This window comes from Polypterus senegalus, chromosome 14, assembly GCF_016835505.1.
Source record: "Polypterus senegalus isolate Bchr_013 chromosome 14, ASM1683550v1, whole genome shotgun sequence".
Classification (NCBI taxonomy): Eukaryota; Metazoa; Chordata; class Cladistia; order Polypteriformes; family Polypteridae; genus Polypterus; species Polypterus senegalus.
Genome location: NC_053167.1, coordinates 90014303 through 90041424, shown reverse-complemented (window position 1 = coordinate 90041424; position 27122 = coordinate 90014303). Strand labels below are relative to the sequence as shown.

Below are 27122 nucleotides of genomic sequence, written 5' to 3'. Positions count from 1 at the left end.
GAAGCTTTGTGGAAGAGGACATATCTGTATTAAAGACCCCAACCAGAAGCTAACAAAGATTTATTATTCATTTCTGAAATACTGATAGTGATTTACAGTATATGGTCTACAACAACGCTACACTATAATCACAATCGATTTTAGTCCATTCTTGCCAAAGGAAACAGTAAAGGATAAACATTAGAATAAAAGGGTTCTGTGGAACAGAAATTTGACATGTAAACCTAGGGGCTGAGGGAATGAAGCAGTAAAAAGGCCTTGATCAAGTAATATCAGCACTCCGGAGCCTAAAACTGAATAATTAAATGCGAAAGTGTCATATGTTGCAGTTCGGAAGCAAACTGCAGTTTATTTATGTGAAATCCCTAAACATTTTCAGAACAGTGGAGGGGCAGCGTGAAAACCACGAGCTGAGAATTATTTTATAAAGTGATAAAGTAAAGACTTTCTCATCATTATTTCATGATTTGTTTTCCATTTCTCGCTCAACCCCATAGTAGACTCTTTAAGAACAGTGAAATTAATTCTCTGAACATAGTAATATTATGAATGTTGGCACAGTAGTGCAAAGATCTGAATCAATGCCCACAGATCTAGCATCTCGGCTCTGAACACATGCTTGGGCACTGCGTGTGTGAAGTTTGCTTATTCTTCCTGTGCATGCATGGGTTTCTCCATGGACTCCTGTTTTCCTTGAACATTGTGAAAGGTGTGCAAGGTTAAGCGAATTGCTGATTCTAAACTGGCCTCAGTGTGCATGGTTATGGGTGTGTGTGTGTGAACATGCACCCTTAAAATGGACTGTTGCCCTGGGCAGGGTTGACTCCCACCTTGTGCCAAGTGCCACTGGGATAAGTAACAATTCCCCACAACACTGACCAATATTAATGACTGTTAAGAACACGATAAGTGCCAGAGGATAATTGTGAATGTAAAGCCCAAGAAAATGATCAACAACACAGAATCAAAGTGAAAAAGGAACAGTGATGGTCAAAATACCAGGAGATAAAATAAGAATGAGTAGCCAGAAGACAAGAATATATCATTCTCAAAAAGGTATCGGAGGTCAAAACCATAGGAATCAATGAATGAATATCTTCATTGTAACTGAACAAGTACAACAAAATTGGATGCCATCCTATCAGTGCAAAACAGCAAAAAATTATAAAACTACAAAATATATATAAATATGAAGATTTATAAAAAGGATTCTAAAAGTGGAAAATCAAAACAAACCTCATACTATACAACAAGACATTTTTCACCCGAATTTCTTCCTATTAAAGTTTTACAGTATAAGCATAATTTAGTGCAGTCACCACTTTAGGGCATAAACTATTTTTTAATCTGTTTGTCCACATTTTTATTGACTTGAAGCATCTGCCTGAGGGCAACAGTTCAAACAGAGGGTGACTGGGGTGGGATGGATATTTAATTATGCTCCGGGACTGTTTCAGGCAGTGGGAACTGTAAAGATCTTCCAGGGATGATGATCTTCTGGATAGTGTTGACAACCATCTGGAATACTTTCCTCCCTGATGCTGTGCAGCTGGCAAACCACACACAGATGCAATAAGTCAATATGCTCTCTGTGGAACAACATATGAGCAGTTTTTGGGTGAAATAGTTCTTCCTGAGGATCCTCAAGAAATAAAGTCTCCGCTGTGTTTTCTTTACCAACACAGTAGTGCAAGTACTCCCTTTCAGGTCCTCCTCTAGGTGCACACCCAGGAACCTGATGCTACATGAAATAAAACTGACTAGCGCTAAAAAGAACAAGAGACTTTATATCCATGGAGGGATAACTGAAAGTACAAACAACACAATATTTATAAGTTATGTTATGTGACATCACTGGTGGGAATGATGTAGCGACCTATAAGACGTCACGTAAATAACGAAAATCAAGAAGATAACTAAAATGAACTGAATTTGAATTTGAAATGCAAACCTAGTGACACAATTAAATTCTATACCTATAAAAATACAGAATAACTCAAAAATAAACATACAGAAGCATGTAAATACTATAATGATTAAGTACAGCTTCACTCATGAAATGGGAAATAGGAGAACTTTTCAATAAAACTCTCAGTAAATAGATTTGATATTTTAATTTGTTGATAATTACAACTCTGTGTGTGTGTCTTCATTTCTGGATTGTATGAAACTATGTTTTTCCAACAGCTTGGAAAAGTATTTCCCATCAACAAAAAGGAATGCGATGGGTGGAAAGCAATTTAGAGCCATTAGAGTGGGCGCATTTCATAGTCTAGTTTCTTTCAGTACAAGGAATGCCTCCATCATTATGATTTCAGATTTAAGCACAGCTTTGCTACTACTAAACTTATCATTCTACTACACGGACTTGAACATGTAATTAGGATTGTCTTAGCTGGTTTACATCTCATTTATCAAAGTGTTTCCAGGTTGTACAGATGTATGAAGTGTTACCACTTTCCTGTCTACAGTTAGACATGGTGTCCCTTGGGGTTTAGTATTAGGACTTAGTTCTTTTTGTATATATTGCCATTAGGAAATTTGTCATTCAGAAGCACATTATTATCTGTATGCTGGAGACACTCAAAAAAATGTCTTTTCAGTTCCACCATTAATTACCTGTATTACTGAGGTCAAAAAGTGAAAAGAGATTTGTCTTTAAAGTCGGAAAAAACAGAAGTGATTTAAGTGGGTTGTAATTTTGCAAGTAGAAACCGCAACACTAAATGCTTTTAATTCAAAAGTCCCAACATTTAGTTTTGCTGAATTAGCCAATATTTTGGCACTTACTTCAATACATTTCCACACTTTGTAATCTGGTTTTCTCCAGATTACAGATATTGAAAAAATAATACTGGTGCTTAATATGCATTTTGCATATGCAATTATTCACTTAGCAGATGCTTTTAGAACATAACCGAGTAAGCATTTGTCTGGAGGACTTTTTGGGAACAAGTGTTAAAGAACAACATTACAAAACTAATCACCACACGTGAAGAACGTGGAACTAAATGCAAGCCAATTACATTTTGTTAGTTACAAGAACCTATTAAAGCCATTATCAATTTGACAGAAATTTACTGAAAACAGTATTTAAAGGCTTTTTAAACACATAGACGGAGTCAACAGTTTGAACGGAGGTGGGCATCTTGTTCCACCAGATAGGTGCTACACATGAAGGGAGTCAGAATAGAGATTTGATGCCAAGAAAGGGTGGCATCTGCAGATACCACTCCATCAGCAGACCAGAGTGAGTGAGAAGGACCTCAGAGGTTACTCCATATATACACAGTAGGACCCATTGACTACTACATAGGCAAGCATCAAGGATTTGAACTTATAAAGCCTGCTATAGCTAGACAAAGTAGTGATCTGAAAAGAGAAGTGATGTAAGTTCACAAAGAGGAGTGATGTAAGTTCACTTGGCTGGTTGATCACTAGACACACTTCTGTATTTTGAATCATCTGCATTGACTTGGAGTTGCTGTAGTCCAGACATGACAAGACCAAAGACTTTACCAGAAGTTGTGCTGCATACTATTTCGGGTAGAGTCTAAATTAACAGATGTATAGGGTGAATCTGCAAGACTAAGAGACAGATGCAACAAGGCCAGTAAAAGACAGCTGGTTATCAATAACCATCCCAAGACTGTGTACTGACTTGGCTGGTGTTAGTGACAGTAAGCTGAGCTGAACAGAGATAGGGTGTTGAATAGGTGGACGAGCTGAAATAACAAGGAGGTCCACCTTTGCCAGGATGAGCTAGAGATGATGCTCCTTCACCCAGGTTGTAATATCTGTGAGAAATGCAAAGATTATAGTTGATACCGTGTTGTCCTCTGGAGGTAATGTCCGGTAGGGCTGTGTATCATTGGCATAGTACAGATACAAGAAATCATGGGCCTCGGTGGATGATATGGCCTGGTGAGGTGGTGTATAGGGAAAACAGGAAAGGACCCAGTATTGATCCTTGAAAAAAACCCTGTTCTTGCTTGATGCACCTTTGACATCTCTCACATGCTGATCCATTCATTCATCAACGTAATACTTTATCAGCAGGCTGTTTAAATGGTTCACTTCTTCCTTAATTTAAAATACAATAACAAGGAACATAACTACAATCATATAACTGGGTCATAATCACTGGTTCTGGTTCTAAAATCACTGTACTGGCTTTCAGTTGTGTTTTTTTATTATTCCATTTGTCATATCTTAAGATTTTATCTTTTAATTTGTCCTTGAGTGTCTAGACAGGTACAATTAAATAAATAATTCTAGTTTATCAATTCAAGGTGCTTATCACCCTCATAAATAAACTTTACAACTTACCAACACTTACACTACACAATTTGCAGGTTAGATAACACTGCCATAGAATTTTGGTCTTTAGATTTTGAATCTACAAATTCTGGAGGACATTCAAAATCATGTCTTCTTGTTGGAGCAGCAGCCGAGGCTACCCAGATTGTCCTTCTGTTTTATATCATTTCTTCTACGCTGTCATTGCCACCTTAATCCTGGAGTGGAAGTGTCAATGCTATTGATGGTACTATTGTCAAAACTATCAAGTATTCTGCTGGAATCATTTGCCTGCATTGTGGTGCATTGCAGAATGTCAATAGTTTGCCTAGGCAGATGTCCAATGAAAACTGGAATTAAATGTATCACATTCTATTAAATTTGTTACTATAAAAAACAGATATGTATATGTGTTTACCTTCCAATGCCCCTGCCAAAACAAGAAATTTCCTGGCATTCTTAAGCTCATTTAAGAATCACATACATTTTCTAAAAAGAATGATTATATATTGAGATTCAGCAAAATCTTATCCTTATAGTACAAACCTCTCCTCCTCTTTCTCAGCAGCTGATTGGGGCCTAGGAGGAAACCGCAGACCATCAGGGGAACATCTCGCACTGCTTATTCTTCTAGAGTGCTTGACAGGCTTCTTGTTTTCCATCACAAAATTCACAACATTGGGATTGTAATTCTGGAAGACTTTGTTTTCATCTCTGTAAAGTCAAAGAGAAGATTTATAATGTCATTCTTTTGCCAGCATCACTTTTTTGTAGCTGAAAATACAGTCAATGTCAGGGTGATTTGAACAGCCAATGAAGGGTATTAATTTAATTTTTGTAAAGTAAATATTGATGTGCATATTTACAGATATACAGTAAAAGGTCTTGGCTCCATTCCTGATGTCCTCCATAATTACATGTTTTGACACTGAATGTTTTTAAGTTTTCATCTAAAATGTAATATTTGATAAAGGGTACCTATTTTTATTTTATTTATTAAATTAAAAAAACACCAACTAGAAGTGTGAAAAAGTAATCACCCTTGTTACATTCATAACTGATTGCACCACTTTTATTTAAAAAGACTGCAACCAAATATTTCCAATAATTCCACTTCAGTGCTTCATATCGCTGTGGAGGAATCTTAGCAGACTCTTCCTTGCAGAACTCCTTTAGTTCAGAAACACTGGTAGGTTCTCAAGCATGAACTACTTGTTTGAGGTTCTGCTAAAACATCTTTAATAAGTTTCAATTAGCTTTGCTACCTTCAGTCATTCTGATGTAGGATCATTATCTTCCTGTATGACGCAACTATACTTGAGCATCAACTCACTGACGGATGACTGGATATTTTCCTTAAGAAAATACAGAACAGAATTCATGGTTCTCTCAGTTATGGAGAGTCATCTAGGTTCTCTAACCATTCCACACACACCACCATTTTTGACTTTTAGTGCAATGTTCTTACTGTGAAATGATGTGTTTGTTTTATGTGAGGCAAAATGGATCCTATGTCGTCCAAAGAGTTCAGGTCTTGGTTCATATATCAATTAAACATTCTTTCAAAAGATCATTCAGGTGCTAGCTTGCAAATGACAGACAAGCAGTTGTTTTTTTTTTCTAGTTAGCAATGGTTTCTGCATTAATACTCTCCAATGAATCGCATTTTTGACTGGTGCTTTTGTAACTGTAGAGATGAACACTGACCTTTAGTTGGCTAAGGCAACTGAAGTCTGCAGTTCTTTCAATATTTTTTAAGATTTTTCGCGGCTTCCTGGATGATCTTACGTTGTGGGTTTACAGTAATTTAGGCAGGTTACCTACTCCTATGAAGACTCACTATTGTTCCATTTGGAGATTATACTTGGGAAAGTCTGAGAACCTTAAAAATACTTTTGTAGCCTTTTAAAAACTGATAACTATCAACAGCTTTTATTCTAATCCGTTTGGAGCCTCCTTTGATCACCTTGACTCTGATGGTAAGGGTCTAAGTAAGTGACGACTATAATTGAGCAGGGCTGTCTGTAATCAGGTCTGGTGCTTACTCCTCTTACTCGACGTATCCCTTTAATTGGGTTGATTTAACTGTTTTGTGGACAATTGCTTTTCACAAAGTGCCAGTTGGTGTTGGATAATTTAATTCGTTTTAATAAATGAAGAAAGTAAAAAAAAAAACATGTGGCATTTTCTCAATCAAGTTCCATTTACCTAATACTGACTTATGGTTAAAGACCTGAAAATATTCAGTGTGTCAAATATTATATAAATATATAAAACCAGGAAATTGTGAATTCTGACAAAATGCCCCCTAACAACGAGTAGCTGTGTCTAGGTAATGGGGATCTGAAAATGGCAGTAACCATTTCAAATGCAACATGTTATTAGAAAAAATGAAAATGTTGTAACATATGGACACCAATAAAACTAATAATGATGAAACCATAAATAATTTTCATGGCACTACATTTGTAGTGTATACCATTTTCTACAATCAATTGTATTTTAAACTGATAATAAATGGACCCAAGTCTCATTACCGTTTCAGAAGAAAGAACTATTTCCTAAACTTTATTACAACTCTGAAAGTATTATGAACTGCTTCAATGTAAAACTCATTGAATGTCAAGTTTGCAAATATGCTGTTCTGCCTAGTAGCTGAGAAAGGATAAACATGGACCAGGAGATGAAGTCTACAGCCAGGGAAAATGGGTCTAAAAAAGCAGAGAGTCAATTACACCTGCTATTAAAGCCAAACCGCTAGCCAAATTCAAAGTCAAAAAAGGATCACGAAAGAGTTTTACAGTAGCTTATCCAAAATTGCGAATGGAAGAACTGTTGTGCTGGTATTAAAAGCGTTTGTACAGTTCAGAAAATGTCTGATGCATCGACTTATGGCACCCTGCCCCCTAACAACTGGGAGATGTGGCTAGATAACAGGGAATCCCAAAATGGCATTAATAATAATAATAATAATAAAAAAGTTAAAGAAAATAATTTTTTAACTAAATCAAAAAATCCAATAACGATTAAAAATTTTAATGAAGGGTTTAGAAAAAATGCCTCAATCATAACATTTTCAGTTTTCAATTTATTTACATGTAGTGGTGATTTTCATTTTCATTGCTTGTTTAGGCCTTTAGGACTCTACGTCCAGAATTTAAAAAAATACTTAATAAATATTTAAAGGGGGCTCTGCTGTTTACATTTTGATAAAAAAGATTCATAAGATTCATAGAGATGTATCATTTCAGTCGAAATACTATCAAAAGGATGCAAAAAATAGATTGTGATATGTTGCAAAATCTCTAGGATCTGTACGTTGGTCACAATAAAGGCTCTTGACAGACAAATAATTATTATTTAAAAATGACAAGGGCAGTGATGTAAATCTAGTAGATTGTTCTTTATTTCCAATTCTGAAAGTCCTTCTTTCAATGTGGAGGTTTACAGAATTGTGGAGCCTTTTCTATCAGCATCTCTTAACTTATCCTAATGACATAATACTCTGAAACTTGAAGACTTGCAACTATATCTAAGCTGAAAGGTGGTCTTACTGTACAGGGACAGCAAGGCATTCGATTTGTCCTTTTATTTTTAATTTATGTTCATGAAAAACATGGGGGTGGGGTTAGGCACCACTATATTAAATCTGCGAGTTTCTTCAAGTGTGAAATGGACAATGTGAAGTATCTGATGTACTGTATATTCAGATTGTCATAGCAGGCATTTTGAAATGGTCAGACTTAAATACTTAAATTAAATACTACCTTACTTTTAAAGATGGCTGGCATGTTTATAAGTCACTAAATTAAAGGGTTTCGTTAGTGTTGTTTTTGTTTCTTTAGATCCTTGGACTGAAATAATTATAACATGGCATAGCACTTAGTTAAAATGTTTTGACTGCAGATTAAAAGTGTTTTGTGGTCAACATATAAATCTCTCTATATAATTAATAAGCAAAGAACACTATGACCCTTAAGTTGTGTGTGCTTCTGCATTTGAGCTGGTCTTCTTGCTGAACTCAACTTTAATACACAACTTCAGGTAACAGCCAATTCAGCTCCAAGACATCCATTTTCCAGGTTTCTCCGCCAGATCTGTCCATGATGCTTCCATATTTGCAGTTTTCAGATGAAGGCCCACTATCCGAATTGCAATTTGAAAAGTACCATTCTTACATTTAATGAGCAACACTTCATTTTGATTCACTCTTGCCTTCTGCTACACCATCCTGCTGAGTTTAGTGCTCCTCTGCTCTTATGCACATTCAATGTATCATTTGATTAATATTGAATTATCATGTTAATTGCTTTTGAAAGCACTTTGTGATGGTACGATGAATGACACTGTATAAAATCAAGATTGATTGAATACTGTAGACATTTATGGCGCTTCAATCCAGTGAAATAAAAAGAGGCTTGGTAAATACGAGGTTTAAGAGATCTAACAGATAAAAATGTACTTGGAAGATTGCAGAGAATGTGAAAAAAACACATGAGAGGATTATAGGCTGCTGAGAAAAAGATCAAAGCAGATGGATTGAGAGGAAACTGCAGGATACATTACCAAACTGAAATACTGCAGCCCTTGCTAACTTGCAACAGACTGAGTAACAGTATACACCTTGCACAGTCACAATTTCATTTCAGCAACAGTGGAATTTAACTGGTGGGCTTTGAATTAAAGATCATCACAACACTTTGAACTGCACATTGTACCTTGTATATATTTGTACCTTGTCATATATTGACTGTCCTTTTCATACATTGTGTTGGGTGATACATAATTAAAACGTAATATTCATTTTACTGATTTCTTTTCCTTTAATTCTTATGTTCATTGTGTGTATTTGTTTGATGTTGAAAAAAAACATAAGTATGAATCCCAGGGCACTGGTTTCAAATAATCAATAAAAATGGCATGATGGTAGCATAGTTTCTGCTGCCCCAGAGACATGGGTGTATTTCCTGACTCTAGGTAATACCTTGATGGAGTTTACATGTTCTCTCTGTGGTTGTGTAAGGCATCTCCTGGTGCTCCTATTTCATTCTACCTCCCAAAATCATGCAGATTGAATTTGTAGTTGTATGCATTAGTGTACCCTATGATGGACTGCCAGTCAATCCAATCTAAGCAGTTGTGGCAGCACAACTTGAGAGGCACTACAATTCCCAGGATTCAGCAGGACTACTGTGCCTCCTGACTGCAGGAGACAGACTTGATGGCACATGATTTAAAACTGATGCCAGTTTGGGCAGAGAGTTCTCATTTTCTTTTCACTGCAAATCACCATCTTTTTTTTGTGGATAACAATGTTATTGTTGAAAAAGATTTTAAAGCTGTTCTAAGATTTGTGTGTGTTTTGTTCATTATCTGGATTGTTTGTAGGATTATCCATCATATGGGTCACTCTCTTTCCAGTAAGATTCATCACCGAACATTCACATTATATGGTAGGACAAAGTTTATATCTTTCCAAAGGGCTGTTCATTTGCCATTTTCCTGCAAACCAGACTGTGTTTTTGGGCCGTATGCATTTGTTTGGAGTCTGTTGTGTGTCATTGCCATGAATTATTGGGGTGGATTTAGAAAAATACTGTATATTTATTGCTTTCATAAGAACTACTTATGAATGCTTTGAAATAACTTCAACTTTTTTTGTCCGGTGCCATCTGAGTCACTGGCATAAGAAAAACCCAATATTTGATATACCGGTTAACTCCTCTTGATGTCTAGTTATGCAAGTTTTTTGGAGCTTCTCCCTATTTTTAGTCCTCTAGAACCCCGAAACCCCCTAATTCTTAGGGCACTTTGGACCATATTTCGTGTAGGAAATTATACCATTATGACAATGAGTAACCCAATAGATGTCTTCAGTGCAAATGATCAGAACGACTTGAAGATGTACATGCCACATCAACTGACTCCAAGGGTTCACCCCCTAATGGGATATGAGGGGCAAAAGGTACTCCTTCCCACAGAACTTTTAAAAGATGGGCATTGGTAATACAGGCATATTTCAAGGTTGCAGATCATGAACAGGATAATATTTTTGATATCAGCTTGTATAAAGGTGGATCTAGTCCTTTAGCAGTCAGTTACAGAAGGTTAAAAATGACAAATTTCATACTTAAGTATGGGGGGTATCAAGTCAGTGATTACTAATATAATGTTATTTTTGATTCTTTTTCTTGTTACAATCGAGAATATTTAGACTTTAAACATTTAAAAAGAAGCACACATTTTTATATTTCAAATATTTCATGCACTGCGGTGGGTTGGCACCCTGCCCAGGATTGGTTCCTGCCTTGTGCCCTGTGTTGGCTAGGATTGGCTCCAGCAGACCCCCGTGACCCTGTGCTCGGATTCAGTAGGTTGGAAAATGGATGGATGGATGGATGGAAATATTTCATGCAACTATTCTTGTTTCTTTTCTACATCTACCTCATGAAGTAAATCATTACATTTCTCATGAACGCCCCGAATTTGGGTGGGTTACGCTGATTCAAACTTTTTAGATTTATATTTGTGTTTATAAATAATTTACTTATTATGAATTTTTGGGCTATAATCTCAGACTGGTGTATTTATGAGGGATGAGAGTGTATCCCACATTGTCCAAGCTGATAACCTGAGTAATATACTGGCATCCCCATTAAAAAAGAGACAAATCGCTGTTGAAAACACTGTGAATCTTAGCACTCCAGGGCTACTCTACTCCTTGGTTCCTCCCTTTTTTAACCCTTTACTGAAGCAAGAAGATTTGGAAAATAGATAGACAGTTTTATGGTAATTAACTTTGTTATATTTTTCCTATGACACTGTTACTAACCCCAGATAAATGTAACTGTGAAACCAATGAAAGAATCTTTGACCATGCTGAAATAATAGAACTCCCAATCAACCAGCAAACACATTTTATCAGTCATTTGTCAGGGTAAACTAGTCATTATGGCAACTGTTTGGCCAACCAGAATTAGGCATCTTACTGTTTTGATGAGTATGGCAGCTCAGTGAATAAACACAGCAATGAAAGGCCATCAATTAATTTTCTTTGGTGTGTTTGAATATCTAGAGTAGGCTTCCTCCAGGCTGTGTAATTTACTTTAAATTAACACGTAACCATGTGCCCAAGCAGACCTGACTGCCAAGTTTGGCCTTCAGCTCTCTCTGTTACATATTAGGATAGATTTCTTAGGCTGTATTTTAAGGGAGGGGTGGTGATTTTGACTGTATGCAATTAATCAATCATAAATTCCTATTATACTGTAAACTTCAACACCTTTCCTTCAGTAATTTCTATATGTCATTTTTGTTTTGTTAAAACCACTTAGGAAAGCAAAAACAAGTATATTTTGTAGAGTAGCAAAAAAGCCTTGAAAGTATTTGCAACTACCAAATAATCAATATGAAACCAAGGCATGGGAATAAACATCTCTAAAATAAATTTTAATTAAAATGAATGATGACTGGAATGGCTCTATGGAAGAGTAAAGGCAAATGTTACTTTTGACAAATTATTTCATTATTAAGCGTTATCGCCAGGGTATGCAGAAAACAAATGTATATAAAAAAATAGATGGTGTACAAAATAGTTATTGAAACTACTTATCATTTTGATCGATCATAAAAGTCCAGAAAGGTCATCTGTAATTTTAAATACTTTTCATGCCTTTTCTGAAGCCATATTTTCCAGTACAATGCTTTTGCGGAAAAGGAATCTACTCAGTCAAAAAAAGGGACAAGGCAGGAACCAAACTGGGATGGAATGGGTCTTCACAACACTTAGAAATCATCAGTAAAGAGGCTATCCATCTCTGCAATGTGACCTACTAACAAAACTTCACTTTGGTGTGGTCTGAGGTGGCTGAACTGAGACACATTTCTCTAGATATTCCATATTTAGTATAACTCCCGTTAATTCTTCATATTAACAAGTAATTTTACCATCATGTCAATATGCCACACAGCAGAGAGATGAATAATAGTCTGCTGATGTGAAGTGTTATTGAAGACCAAAAGAAGCCTTTGTTAAGGTCTGGTTACATAAACATAAATGAGTAATAGAAGTATTTTTGCAGTACCTAAACTAAAGTGTTATCAAAAAATAATTGTAGCTTATAAATTAATACTATTGAGCTGTCAACATATATATATATATATATATATATAGCATGACAAAATTCAGAAGTGAGCATCAGTAGGCTTTACGCCCTAGAAACCAAGTTACCCAAACTATTGTATAAGATTTCAGTAATTATTTACCGCTCCGATACTGATCTTTCTGATCATTAAATAGGTTATTACGATATCAATTGACAAGAAGAGTTCATAATTAATTGCATAATTATAGTATTTGAGGGTTCCTCTAGAATGCCTCTTTATTTTTGGTTCAAAAACTATTTAGCACATCATCATCTCATAATAGGCTTAGGTTTTGAGTTGGTACTTTTCCGTCCAGCAGTTTTAGCTTTAGACTGTTCTCAAGAAACTGTGACACACAGATCCACACACAGTCCCCGTGATTCATCCTACCTCTATCTTGAGCCTTGTATCATTTAAGGTCTTTCTCCTTTACTAAACTAAACTGAAATTACTTTTCTCAGCTCCCATAACTTCTCTCATCTCTCTTTTTACTTTGCACAGCTCTGCTTGCAAGCACATCCCTTGTCTGTGAAGAATGCCTGCGGTCAGGCTAGTTGTTATAATATCGGCAGAGAATTACCTCACTACTGTCTCATTTAACTCCCTGAAGGTGGCCTAGTTTTTTTGTCATTACTTATTTGTGGGCATATGACGGCACTCCCACTGTTCAAGAAATTACTATTGCTGTACTCACATACACACTAAAGAATTGCAGATCTATTATTATAAATCATACTGTCACCATATACCATACACAGTAATATTTATGATTAAACTGCTCACTGCACCCAGACTATCCTGTGATGCCTAATATTGCAATTTGAACTTTAAATAGCATATTTCTAGCATATGCGGCCAAACTTGGAATGTGAAAGGGAAATCAAAAAACCAAATGTCTGGATTTTACATAATGGGAGTGCAGAAGATGAAGTTTTCAGGCCGTCTACTACCCAGTTCAGAAACGCAATTCACAAAACATGTGAATGACTATAACTGTGTGAAAAGTTTCATGACCTGATAGAATAAATAATGTCTTTTAATCCCCTTATAATGAAGAAATGTAAAATGCTGTAATAAAGAAAAATATCCTGAATTACTGTATATTTACTTCTAATTTACTCAAATGCCACAAAAGCTACAGGATAAGAATACTTGTAGTGGGGTAAAGGTGTTCATCTAGAATAAAACTACAACCAAGCACATAATATAATATGACATTCTCAAGCATACATAGTCTGTTATGTAATCAAATGGTTTCAAAAGAAAACAATTCTGCTGGAAGAGTTTTTTTTTTAACTTACTACAGAACTTAGATTAGCCGTTTGAAAGCCCAGCTAAGAAATCTTTCATAACATAAGAGATACTAAAGAAGAGGTTCCGACAATAGTTTGATGTTATTTATCTATTTTGCAAAAATAATGACCTCCTTTCAGCCCACAGACAGCATCTGGTGGTTGTTTGTCTATCTGTTTGTTTGCTAATTATGCAAAAATTGCTTAAATAATTATGTAAATAAGTTGCCATTGGTCCAACTTAAAATATAGGCTTACAGTATACTGTGTTTCAAAAATGTCATCAGTGAAAGATGTTGTAATGTGGAGTAATCCAAAAACTGTTTAATGTTCCAAAACATTTGAATCGACGTTCATGAAATTTTGCATGCATATTACTGTTGATACAACTTAAAATCTAGACTTTGAGGCTTTTTAAAAGTTCCATTGTGAAACAGTGTTTTGTAATGGGTTCTGTAACAAAATCAATACTGCATTATTATGTAAAAAAAAACGGTCCAGTCGATGATGAAGAACATAAGAAGAGCATATTGTTTAGGCTTGGCCTTACTTAGAGTGACGGTTACATTCCACATTAGAGATTTAATGAAGACAATGATAGGGTGTGGGGGAGATGTGGTATGATGGGGTAGCAAAACAAAAATCACACATCCCTCAAAAACAGCTGTGCCACTCTCAGGTTTTTTTTTTTCTTTACATTATTGTCCGTGCAATTTAAAATATAGGCTACATGGAGTTTGAAGAACTTCACTGGGGAGTCATAATGGGAAGGCTAAAACTGATGTATTTGTCCAAAACAGTAGAGTGGATGTTCATGAAATTTTGCATTTTATTTATTAAAACCCAACTTAATATACAATATAGGGTTCATGGTGATTCTAAACTCTCCTCATGAACTGGGGTTCAGTAGAGGGAACAACACAAAAACCGATAGTTTTATCCCACTTGCTATGCCATATCAATGGCTCAATTATTCAACAAACCACCCATTTTATTAATGTAGGATTAAACATCTATTTGTGAAACCATACTAAAACAAGAAATATAAAGTCGCACACATGGTGAACAAATTCTCAACTCAAATAGATAAATAGATGGAGAGGTAGAGTAGATGATGAATGAGACAGCCAACAATGACAAAATGGTTATCATTTAAAGTACACATAAATAGTTGCTTTCTTACTTTAACTTATTATAAAAATAGACCTACACAATTGCGGGTACTTTCGCTAGTGCAGAATATAATGAAATCCCACTAAGGAACATACAGCTTTAAAAATTAATAGTTGATGTTAGGAAGGTTACTAGTCTTTTTTATACCATCTGTTTACTTGTTGATCATTTTTGCTGTGATGCAGGAGTCACAAAAGCAAAGGTGACTCTGATTTGGTTAATCAATATGTGATCTCACTTTACAGGAGACGCTTTGCTGTTTTGCCTATACAGTAGGTGTAATTCTACCAATACTTTATTAAAAGTGTGCCTATGTTCGCACAGCTTTTTATATATTGGCATGCAAGCATGCATAATTACCATCAGTCTATAACCATGTGTCTGCTTTTAGCAGAAAAATAGGAATCCCAAAACACATTTCCAAGCAGAATAAATACAAATGATGTCCCCAATCCATTCTTTGTTTATATCAATAAAGACTGTAAATTATGTCCTCCATATTTAATTAGCTTAAAGTAACAGCCACATTCCCACTTAAATCACCAAACAGAAACACCACAGATAATATCACTCCTACTTTCCTCAAGATAATGTTATACGAATCACTTTCCAAAACTACATTATATACAACTGTTACTAACCCAAAGCAAATTAGCACATGGTAACAGCCATTCTCCTAGCAAATGACACTTCTAAATTTACAGTGAAAGATCAAGTACCATTTTTCACTACTGCTGGTATGAATATGCACTCCAACAAACTTATAAACAAATGTTATATCCTTACTTCTTCCACGACCAATTTACTGAGAGCTTGATTACTATTTTTCTTTCATTTTTTTAAAGCATTAAATGACATAATTCAAGGCTTGACTAGACAAGGAATCTAAAAATTCAACCAGGAAAGCAATGTCCTTTTTCTGTGGTGTCATCTCATTAGTAGACTCCACAGAGCCAAATAGTACTCTTGCATATGGCAGTTCAACTTTACATGTTGCTAGGGTGACTAAAGGCCATGTCACATTAGATAACCTTTCCAGCGATTTTCAGTTGTAGCCTTCATTTGTATAATTTTAGTAAGACAGAGGCAGTCGGTGCACGCGTCCATGAAGCCAGTCACATAGTGTGACATGCTCAGTGATGCATTCCAACTAGTCCACAATTCACTCTGACAAAATCAAGCAGGTTTGATTCTGTTTTTAGTTGTAGGGTGAGCTCTGTGTGCATGACAGCTGACAACCAATGAATACTCATCTGGAAGTACAATTCATATAATGCAGTGATGAAAAATAAGAGCTCCTGGTATATTGGACCTCACAAACAGACAAGAGACTGGCCTCTCTGATGTCTCATGTTTTACACACCACAACAGAATGGGGAAAAAAGGGAAAAAAAATTCCAGAGATTGTGGCTGAACCGGCCCTACCTGTTAACCCTTTGTACAACATGTTATTGACTTGCACAAAAAGGTATGCATTTTCAGTCAATTAAACTAACATCGCCTGGCAACAAGATCAAAAACTGTAGTTGGCAGACAGTCTGCCAGAGCCAACACACTTAATGTGAAATTGGTTTTAGGCTGTAAAGCACAATTCAGCCAGTTTAGTCCTATGTCATCCTGAGCAAGACTTCTAACATGCCAGAAGTTCGGAGATACAAAAACTTTAATATGGTGTAAATGCCTGGATGAACAGACTGACACCTCACCTGGGATAAAGAGTGATTCCATAAAGGAAGGAAAATGTGGAAGGAGCTACAAACAGGTTGGGATAGTTATCCCAGTTGGGGTAGTAGGATAATGAATGGACTGGGAAAGCATGGATGTCAGAGGTAGTTCATTACCCCGCATGATAGATGTCAGGGTTCTTCCAGTCTGGTCCCAGTTAGGACTTCTGCAGGGTTGCATAGAAGTTTGTTATGTAGAACAGAAGCCCTGTCGGGATCCTTTGCTGCCACAAGAGAATGCTGATAGGAGACGACTATCATGGTTTCTGTATGACCTGGAAGTGCTCTGGATGATCACTGCTGTGACACCAGAAGCATTTCTGTGTCCAGCTTAAAAGAAACCCGCCGCATCACCTCAAGGAGTCAGAGTCGGGTGGAAGCAAGCAACACCCACTTGGAGGAAGGAAGGAAAGAAGAAATTGCTTACTTGTAATATTCTTGTGTTGATTTTGCCCAGTAATCAACTGAAAATGTGTTGATGATAAAATCCTTTCGTTTTGGGGACTCGGGGATGACCATTCCAGCTACCATGGGAACAATTCAACTATACAAGAATGATTTGTAAATGACTGTGGACCAAAGCATCAAAGAGAGATCACTGCGTAGTGAAGTCTACTTTTATAACTTACTACATAGCTAGCAATGTCACCTTAGCTTGCCACACTGATAAAACTTCTACCATAACACAATGGGAAAAGGATTTCCAATTTTACTTAAAATCAGAAAACAAAAACTGGAAAATATATTTCGAACAATTAACTAATCTTTTCGAATCTGACAGGTATTTATTCATGTCATCACAAAATGATAAACCATCCTGAAATATTGTTAACCCTTACATATTTCATTACTTTTGAATTACTACTTCATATTAAATCTTTTTTCCCTCTGGTCTTTGTACAGGTAAGAGGAGTGTATGTTTTATCTGATTTGAATGAGATTTAGTATTGTATGTCTTATTGATTCAGAATTTATTAATTGCTATAAAAAATCCTAAAATCAATGTGTTTGCCCTATGATGGCCTGGTGCCCTTTTCAGGGTTTATTCTTGCCTTGTGCCATGTGATAGCTGGGATAGGCTCCAAAAGACCTCCGCAGCCCTGTTCAAGACTAAGTGGGTTAGAAAAATGACTGACTGACTAAAAAAGTATTAGTTACACTAAATATATTTTTTTAAATTCTTTTAATTAAAATTCAAATTATAATTTCAATCTAATTGAAAAATTGTAACTCATGAATGGTTTGTGGTGACACAATAAATAGCAAATGTATAAATGAATGCAGTATGACATGTCTGCCAAAGTCATAAGACAGTAAGACTGGTTGTCACGTATCCAGAACTGGTGTTGCTGCCTCATAGTGCTTGGACCAAAATAACAACTGATTGTATGTTTTCTCCGTTTAATGTCCCTTGAAGATTTTGGTGTCCTCCAGTACCAAAAAGTCAAGCACTTAGGTTGACTTGTGTCTGCAAACTGACCCATTATGAGTGTGTAACGACATGTGTGAAACACTTAAATGGACTACTGTCCAGTCCTGAGTTAGTAGTTAACAAATCTCCAGTGCTTTGGCTACTTCTGACCTAGCAGTGGATAATCCACTAATATTCTACTTAATTTGTACTCCAAAAAGAGATAAATACATTTACATCAGATAGATGAAAAACAGACTTAACGTGTGGCATAAAGGCAGATATACAAAAAACCTAAAAGGAACTCAGATACACATGAACATATTTTGAAGCACTCTGCAAGTTGCTGTGATATGGCCACCCTGTTACTGCACCTGGAAATCATTATATTCAGCAGGGACAAAATAGGCGCTTAGACCTATTGTATGAGTTATATGAGGGCAGCCAAGTGACCCCTTGGTAAGCTGACTGATCTTCAGGGAAATCACTTACAGGCTTTATCATGAGGCACAATGCACTGCTAGTGGAGGATGCTTTTCACCCAATAGCTATGACCTTTACAACCCTACTTAGTGGCTAACTGCTACATGGGAAAGCAAGACATTCAAGCACTAAGAATATCACACCAGTCTTTACAGGCGTGATGTCATCACACCAAGTGAAAAGAAAAGGTTTCTGTGCAAATAAAGCCTGTGACTTTGGTGGTAATCAAAGCAAAAGCAAAACAACAGAAGTCTGACTTTGGTACTATTGATACACTCTTTGGTGTTAAAGATGGGTAATTTGTGGAATGAAAACAATTTATTGCTTATTTTATGAATATATAATCATGCGGCTCTATACTGACTATATACTCCATAATATACATGTTGTAGGCAAGTCCATGTAGCCGTGTTTTTTTATCTCCTTAATGTTAGTAATATTATTGCTGCTTCTCTGAAAAGAGTCTATATTGCACTATACTAAGATAATTTACAAAATAAGTAAAAGGATAAAAGTAGTAAACATAAGACTTATTTTCAGACAGTGGACTTTATTACCATAGGGATTAACTACCACTTTACTTCTGCAGAATATTCCTGCCTAAGGCAAGCTTTACTTTCACACTTTTAACCCCTACTTTGATAATTAAGAAAATCGGAAGATCTAGATGAATATGTCAGTAAAAGAAGCACTTAATGACAAACAAAAGTTAGTAATTAATTGAAAAAATATTTATAGCTTTGCCATTAATGCTAAGGAATGCCTTTATCAGTTTACTGCCAGATGAATCCATGACCCTTTCTTGGCCATGTGGGTTTTCCCAAGATACTCTTATTTCCTCCAGGATTCCAAAACAATTGTATGCACTCGTGCAAGTGAACGTGGGGGTGTACATGACCATGTGATGGACTAGTATCCAATACAGGGATAGTTGCTTCTTTGTGTTCAGTACTGCTGAGACAGGCAACAGCCCTTGTGAGCTGGAAATGCCCTAAGCAGGTTCAGAAAATGGATGGATCGATTTATAGTCACACATCAGTTCAGATAACACATAATGGCACTGTTCTATATAAAAAGGAGATTATAAAGTAGTATTACGCCCTGTGGGACATCCTGAGACTTCACAGGGTCCCCCCAAAGTTGCTGGACATCGTGGACGGCCTGTACACTGCTACTGTGAGGGCTGTGCAGAGTGGAGGCAGAACCTCTGCATTGTCCCCAGTTGATTCTGGGCTTTGTCAGGGGTGTGTTCCATTCTGTTCAACACTTGCATGGACTGGGTGTTGGGCAGGGTTGTGGGGTCCTGCAGCTGTGAGGCATCTGTTGGTGAAGAAAGATGCACTGATATTGACTTTGCTGACGATGCTGTAATGTTTGCAGAGTCAATGGTGGCTCTGATCGGGGCTCTCAAGAGACTGAGCGAGGAGTTGGAGTGTCTGGGCTTGTGAGTGTCCTGGATAAAAACCAAGATCTAGGCCTTTAATGACCTTTTGGGCACAGCCATAGACAGTGTGTTTGTTTGTGGAAGGAATGTTAACCTTGTTGACAGGTTTACTTACCTCGGCAGTGACATTCATCTCTCTTGTGACTCTTCCTATGAAGTCTGTAGACGGATTGAGAGAGCATGGTAAGTTATGAGGTTGCTCGAAACGGGTGTCTGACACTCTTGATATGTTTGCAAAATGACAAAGGTCAAAGTCCTTAGAGTCCTAGTGCTTCCTGTTTTGCTATATGGTTGACATGAGTTGAAGACTGGACTCCTTTGGTACTGTGTTGTGTCTCTTCAGACAATCCTTGAGCAACCACTGGGTACCGGTTGCTCATGGAGTCCCAAGTGAGGCACATTACCTGCACTGTGAGGGAGTGTCAGTTATGGCACTACGGCCATGAGGGTGATCTAGCTCGTAAGACCCTCAATGCTGAGGACCCGAATGGCTGGACTAGGCCAAGGGGACGCCCACATAACACCTGGCTGTGGCAGATATATGGTCATTTCTGGGGGGTGGGACTAGACCGTAAGTTTACCTGAGTGATTGCCAACAGGGATCCAGAGCTGTTTCATTGTGTGGTGGGTGCGGCAATGTGCCGTACCAGTGCATGATCCCCATCTTGACCTGACCTGATTAACAGCAAAGCACAAGTATTAGTATATCCATTAAAATTATAACATACTGTGGCAAAATGTAACAAAATCATGGATTCAAAATCATTTTCTGAACTGGTCATCACAATGCAGGGTCATGGGTTGAAGAAGCTTATCACAATGTTTATTCAATGCATCCAAACTGACTGTGACCATCTAAAACAAATCAATCAACCCAACCTACATGTCTTTCACATGTGAAATCCCATACAGCCATATGTAGAACATGCAAGATGCATACAGACAGCAGAAAGTCCCAGTCTCCTGCAGGTATGCAACGTCATAAATGGTTATGAAGTTTATGTAGCATTCCTAGGGGAGAAATATAAAAGTGTAATGTATGATGTATTTAATACTGGTAAAGAACATCATTTCTTTGATGCATTACTTTTCCTTTTTCTGATTATTTGTTCAACTATTTTCAGTGCCAGATTATTCAGGTCAGGTTAACAGGGGCTGAAGCCTATCCTGGAAGCATCAAACACAAGACAGAAACCAGCCATGGTCAAGTCCACCCATGCACACTCACACATTCAGGGCCATTTTAGAGTTTCCAATCAACTTGAACACTGATGACTTTAGGATGTGGGAAAAAACCAGAGCAACAGACTAATACACACAAATTACATACAGTTACTAGTCCTTGAGGTTTTTTTTTTTCTGTAAGTCACAACAATAAGAAAGCAAAGTTTTACTCAATATTTAATAAGACCACTTCAAATTCAGACGAGCCAGAAAATGTGGTGGAATTTACAACTTCTCTGTTTCTTTCTCATTCTTCTGTGTGTTTTCAACTGCCTTTACAATGGATGGTCTTACTGTAGAATTTAAATGTAGGCATGAACTGAAGGTGAACTGAACCCAACGTTTTGTTTTCAACCCACACATGAACAGCACTAAATCACTGTAACAATGAAACTATCAACAGAACAAAGACATTCTTTTTAAGAGTTTATAACTTTAATTTAGCATTAGAACAGCTATTTTGAACAATGGCATACTTCTTGAAACTTAGGCAACCATAACAAAGAGAACGGATTTAATACAATGCCTCTGGTTTTTAATAATTGATGTTAGTCTATTGTTGGATGTTACAAAATATTAAATTAAATATTAAATTATAGCACAGACTAAAGTGAATTTGTGCAGCAAACATTTCAAAGCTACTATGTGTTTATATCTGAAGATGAAAGTTTGCCATAACCAGTTTTTAAAGAATAATTTTGGCATTTATTTATATTTATTGCTTTTTCTACAATCTATAGCTTTACAGTTTACTTAAAGGGGATCAATAACAAGTAAAAACATTCCATTTTTTCATTTTATGTTCTCCTCCTGTTTATGTGAATTTTTGAAATATTTTAGTTGAAAAGTAGGGTTGTGCTAAACAGACAGACATGTGCCTTACATTATGATAGTATCTTCCAGCACCCTTAATTTGTACAATTGCTTCCAGTACACTGGGTGTTGAGTACAGCCAAACTCCCTACACCACCAACTGTCATGAAGAGAATATGCATCCTTCTCCCAGTAAACACCATGTCAGTAATCTGTGATTAATAACTTCTAGACTTGAATGTACCTCAGAAACATGGAAAGCATATTTTTCAAAACTGGCACCTTTCAAAATGGACTTGCATTTGTTAAATTTCTACAGTCTTGCTTCATATATTGTTTTGTACTGGTGCTAGGTTATTTTGCACCCTAGGCCAAGCTTATTAGTGCACCAACCGACTGTTCATTAAATAACCTGTGTAGCTGGGTCCCCCCATCCCTTATGATCTGTGCCCTACGCGAATGCCTAATTCGCCTTAAAGGTGGCACTGGCCCTGTTTGACAAAACTGTCACCCATTCCAAGCCTTTTTTAAACTTATAAATTATATTTAAGTTAACATTATCAAATTCCTGGGGCAAATCAAAACACCCAATTTTTTTAAAAAAATAACTAACTTCAAAAACATAGAACCTACCCTTAACATCTACAAATCATAAATTCAAAAGTGCTCTTTTTATTAGTTTTTCAAATAATGTTCAACATTTTGATTAGAGGTGACTGCAATGCTGTTATTACACCTGTTGCTAAAATATAAAATTAGTTATGCCTACAAAAATTTATTGATTATATATGCAAAGTCAACCATTTTTATGTCTTAAGTAGCTATTAATTTCATCTCAGAATTGTATGCATCGATCTCAAGTTCTGTACATGATTATTTACTTATAAATATGCAGGGAGTCATCCCACTGCACTTACATTCCAGGCCACAAGTCCTCTTCAAGCCTTTTTTCATCAACCATAAATATCTTCCTATTCTTCTACAAGTCATTTGTGAGCATGAAAGTATCCACAGAAGGTGGGAAGAACAAAGTGGCTAGCAACATTTGAGAAAAAAATGAATTTCCATAAGGAAAATAACCAAATAAATCAATGATATCTCTACATATATATGCAGTATATGGGTTTCAGGTCATCTGGCATCCACAACAAGGCTGGCATGTCTGATGAAGAAAGGCAACAAGAAACACAAAGAAAGATGGATTTAAGGTATATCTGGTGAACAGAAGTTCATAAATGCACAATGTGATCAAAACAGATGAACTTACCATTAAGCCTGTTTTAATAAACAGATGTTTTGCTAGACTAGCATTGTTGTAACAATAAAGGTCAGGAAATCAATTAAGAATGAAGAAACAGGAAACAAAAAAATAAAAATTCAGTACACAAATATTGATTAATGACAACAATGATCATCACTATTCCCCAATAGCCTCCACACAACCAATTAAACAGGCACAAGCAGACATATTCTTCAGACTACTATAAAAAAGTTCAAGCCAAAATGTGATGTTCACAACTCTCACAGCTTGTAGATTAAGAACTGTCATGAAATCAAGTAATCCTGGTGTATGGGGGATGCGTTAACCATTTCAAGTTAGATAGATTCAGAGTATTCTGGGAAAGCAGAAAGGCAATGCAGGACCTTAGAATATTTTGCATAGCTGGTCTGTTTGCAGATTAGTGCAGCTATTGTCCTCCATCACTTGTATGATAACGTTCCTGTGTTTTGAGAAACAGTAAAAGTGCTAGCCGCTTTGCTAGCGGATTGTAAGATAGATAGGTCTGTGCACTTAGTTTGGGCAAGAATGGGGAGAGACAGCACCTGTCTTTTTATTATAACTTTTTTTAAAAGAGTCTCAGCTCACCCTCAGTTGGTGCTTTGTTGCAAAACTGACGTTTGGTTGCTTCCTTTCTGACAGTTTGAGAGGAGGCACAGGCATTTAAATTGAGCTTTTTCTATGTAGCTGCTGCATACTTTTCAATGAGCTCTGTCTCCAGAATTAAACTGTTTCCATCTTTTGATTTGGAATACACACAGTAATAATAACAAACGAACTGGGCCATCTGAGATTGAATGAAGACTGCATGAACCCACCCCAGGTTGTACATTTATTTTTATTGCTTATATTTACTGCTATTGGTTATTATGAGAATAAATATAGTTTTTAAGTAAAAGCTTAAACTCAATTTCTCTGTCTGATTATTGATTACTAGCATAGCTGATACTGATTGATCATTTCCTGTCTATCTGCAGTCCCTTAAGGGCACACAGGAGGCTTTGTATAATCTTGAATTGGTGGCAAACTGGGTTGAAGTAAAGGAATGAAAATAAAAGACAGTCCCAGTCAGTGAGCTGCCTGTCATTACAGGGCCTTACAATTGGATACGCAGGGTACAATAAGGATAGTGAGAAGGGTTAGAGGTTACTGATAACAGTCACATAGCTGGTTTTAGCATTTCTTTCTATCCAACAGTTAGAAAACAACCTAAGATATTACACTGGTACAATTTGTGTTAGGTGCATGTCATAGGTTATCTAATAACATGACAAAACACCTGGATTAAGCAGTTGACTAGTCAGAAGGAGAGTCAACATAGAATGAACATTATTATTCCTTCTTCTTCTTCTTTCAGCTGCCCCCGTTAGGGGCTGCCACAGCAGATCACCTTTTTCCATATCTTCCTGTCCTCTGCATCTTGCTCTGTTACACCCATCATCTGCATGTACTCTCTCACCACATCCATAAACCTTCTCTTAGGCCTTCCTCTTTTTCTCTTGCATGGCAGCACATCCTTAGAATCCTTTTCCCAATATACCCAGCGTCTCTCCTCTGCACAAGTCCAAACCAATGCAATCTTGTCTCTCTGACTTTGCCTCCAAACCGTCCAACCTGAGCTGACCCTCTAATGTACTTGTTTCTAATCCTATCCATCCTTGTCACACCCAATGAAAAAATTTTAACATCTTTAACTCTGCCACCTCCATGTCTGTCTCCTGCTTTCTGGTGAGTGCCACCATCTCCAGTTCATATAACATAGCTGGTCTCACTACCATCCTGTTGACCTTCCGTTCCACTCTTGCTGGTGCCCGACTGTCACAAATTACTCCTGACCCTCTTCTCCACCAATTCCACCCTGCCCGCACTCTTTTTTACCTCTCTTCCACAATTCCCATTATTCTGTTCCGTGGATCCCAAGCATTTAAACTCATCTACCTTTGCTAACTCTACTCCCTGCATCCTCACCATTCCACTGACCTTCCTCTCATTCACACATATGTATTCTGTCTTGTTCCTACTGACCTTCATTCCTCACCTCTCCGGAGCATACCTCCACCTCTCCAGGGACTCCTCAACCTGCTCCCTACTCTCACTAAAGATCAAAGTGTCATCACCAAGCATTAACAATAGAATTTTTTGCATTTAACAAAACCATGAAAATTCATATCATGTTAAATGAGTAAAACTACTTTATTTAATAACAACTTTAATATATACTGTATATATATATATATATATTGTGGCATCCGGCTGGGGGGGGAGCCCAGCCGGGATGCCCAGGAGGACCGGAGGAGGGCTTGTACCTCCTCCAGACCACGAGGGGGCGACCACCCTGGTTGTATTGGGGGCCACGGGTAGAGGGCTTGGAAGCCCAACCCTGTAGGGGCCCGTGGCCACCGCCAGGCGGCGCCCAGTGCCTGAAGAAACCTGGAGCCCAGCACTTCCGCCACACCGGGATGTGCTGCGGGGAAGACAGGGACACCCGGAGGGCTTCGGTGCGTAGCCGGCACTTCCGCCACACTGGGGCGTGTCTGCGGAGGAATGCCGGAAGCAGCTGGAGCCCATCCGGTTCCTATATAAGGGCCGCCTCCCTTCAATCAGTAGCGGAAGTCGGGTGGAAGAAGGACGGAGCTGGAGAGAGGACTGGAGGCGGCCAGAAAGGCAGTTGGATTGTGAGGCCTGGACTTTGGGGATCGGTGTTGGAGGCACTGGGACGTGCACTGGACGTAAATATTGTAAATAGTGTGTAAATAAACGTGTGTTGGGTGCAACTACAATGTCCGTCTGTCTGTGTCCGGGTCAAGTTCCACTATATATATATATATATATATATATATATAAATATACAGTGAACCCTCACAATATATCGCGCTTCGACTTTCGCGCCTTCACTCCATCGCGGATTTTACATGTAAGCATATCTAAATATATATCACGAATTTTTCACTGGTTCACGGATTTCTGCGGACAATGGGTCATTTAATTTATGGTACATGCTTCCTCAGTTGGTTTGTCCAGTTGATTTCATACAAGGGATGCTATTGGCGGATGGCTGAGAAGCTACCCAATTAGAGCAGGTATTATGTATTAAATAAAACTCCTCAATGATATACGATATGCTTCCCGCACAGTGCTTCGCATACTTAAAAGCCCGAATGGCACCTATTGATTTTTGATTGTTTGCTTTTCTCTCTCTCTCTCTCTCTGACATTCTCTGCTCCTGACGGAGGGGGTGTGAGCAGAGGGCTGTTCGCATACTGGCCTAGAGGATACGGACGCTTCTCTAAAAATGCTGAAAGACTACCATTACATTGCTCCCTTCCTTGCAGCTGCTTTGTCGGGTGGTGCTTCGCATACTTAAAAGCACCTATTGATTTTTGATTGTTTGCTTTTCTCTCTCTCTCTGACATTCTCTGCTCCTGACGGGCACTCCTTTGAAGAAGAAGATATGTTTTCACTCTTTTAATTGTGAGACGGAACTGTCATTTCTTTCTTGTCATGGAGCACAGTTTAAACTTTTTAAAAAGAGAGAAATGTTTGTTTGCAGTGTTTTAAAGTCCCAGTCTCTACAACCTCCTGTGTTTCTTTGCAAATCTGTGACACAAGCGTGACAATATAAAAATAACAATATAAATGTATGTTTTTTTACATCATGGATTTTCAACTTTCGCGAGGGGTTCTGGAACACAACCCCCGCGATCGAGGAGGGATCACTGTATATATTAGTATTTCTGTAGTGAACACCACCTAGTAGACCCTATATAATAGGAACTGGTTGCCTGAGGACCATGACCAGCCAGTCAAAAAAAAAAAAAAAGTCTGGCCCATTTAA

The 27122-nt window shown here is 37.4% G+C and overlaps 1 protein-coding gene across 4 annotated transcripts in view; it reads right to left on the bottom strand.

Annotated features, from left to right (window-relative positions):
* ccdc24 (coiled-coil domain containing 24) overlaps positions 1 to 27122 on the bottom strand; it is an 89547-nt gene that overhangs the window by 40270 nt on the left and 22155 nt on the right. For all 4 annotated transcript variants that reach the window (XM_039735615.1, XM_039735617.1, XM_039735616.1 and 1 more), the window contains exon 4: positions 4846 to 5013. In XM_039735615.1, the coding sequence (XP_039591549.1) occupies positions 4846 to 5013 (168 nt within the window). The remainder of the gene's footprint in view (positions 1 to 4845; positions 5014 to 27122) is intronic.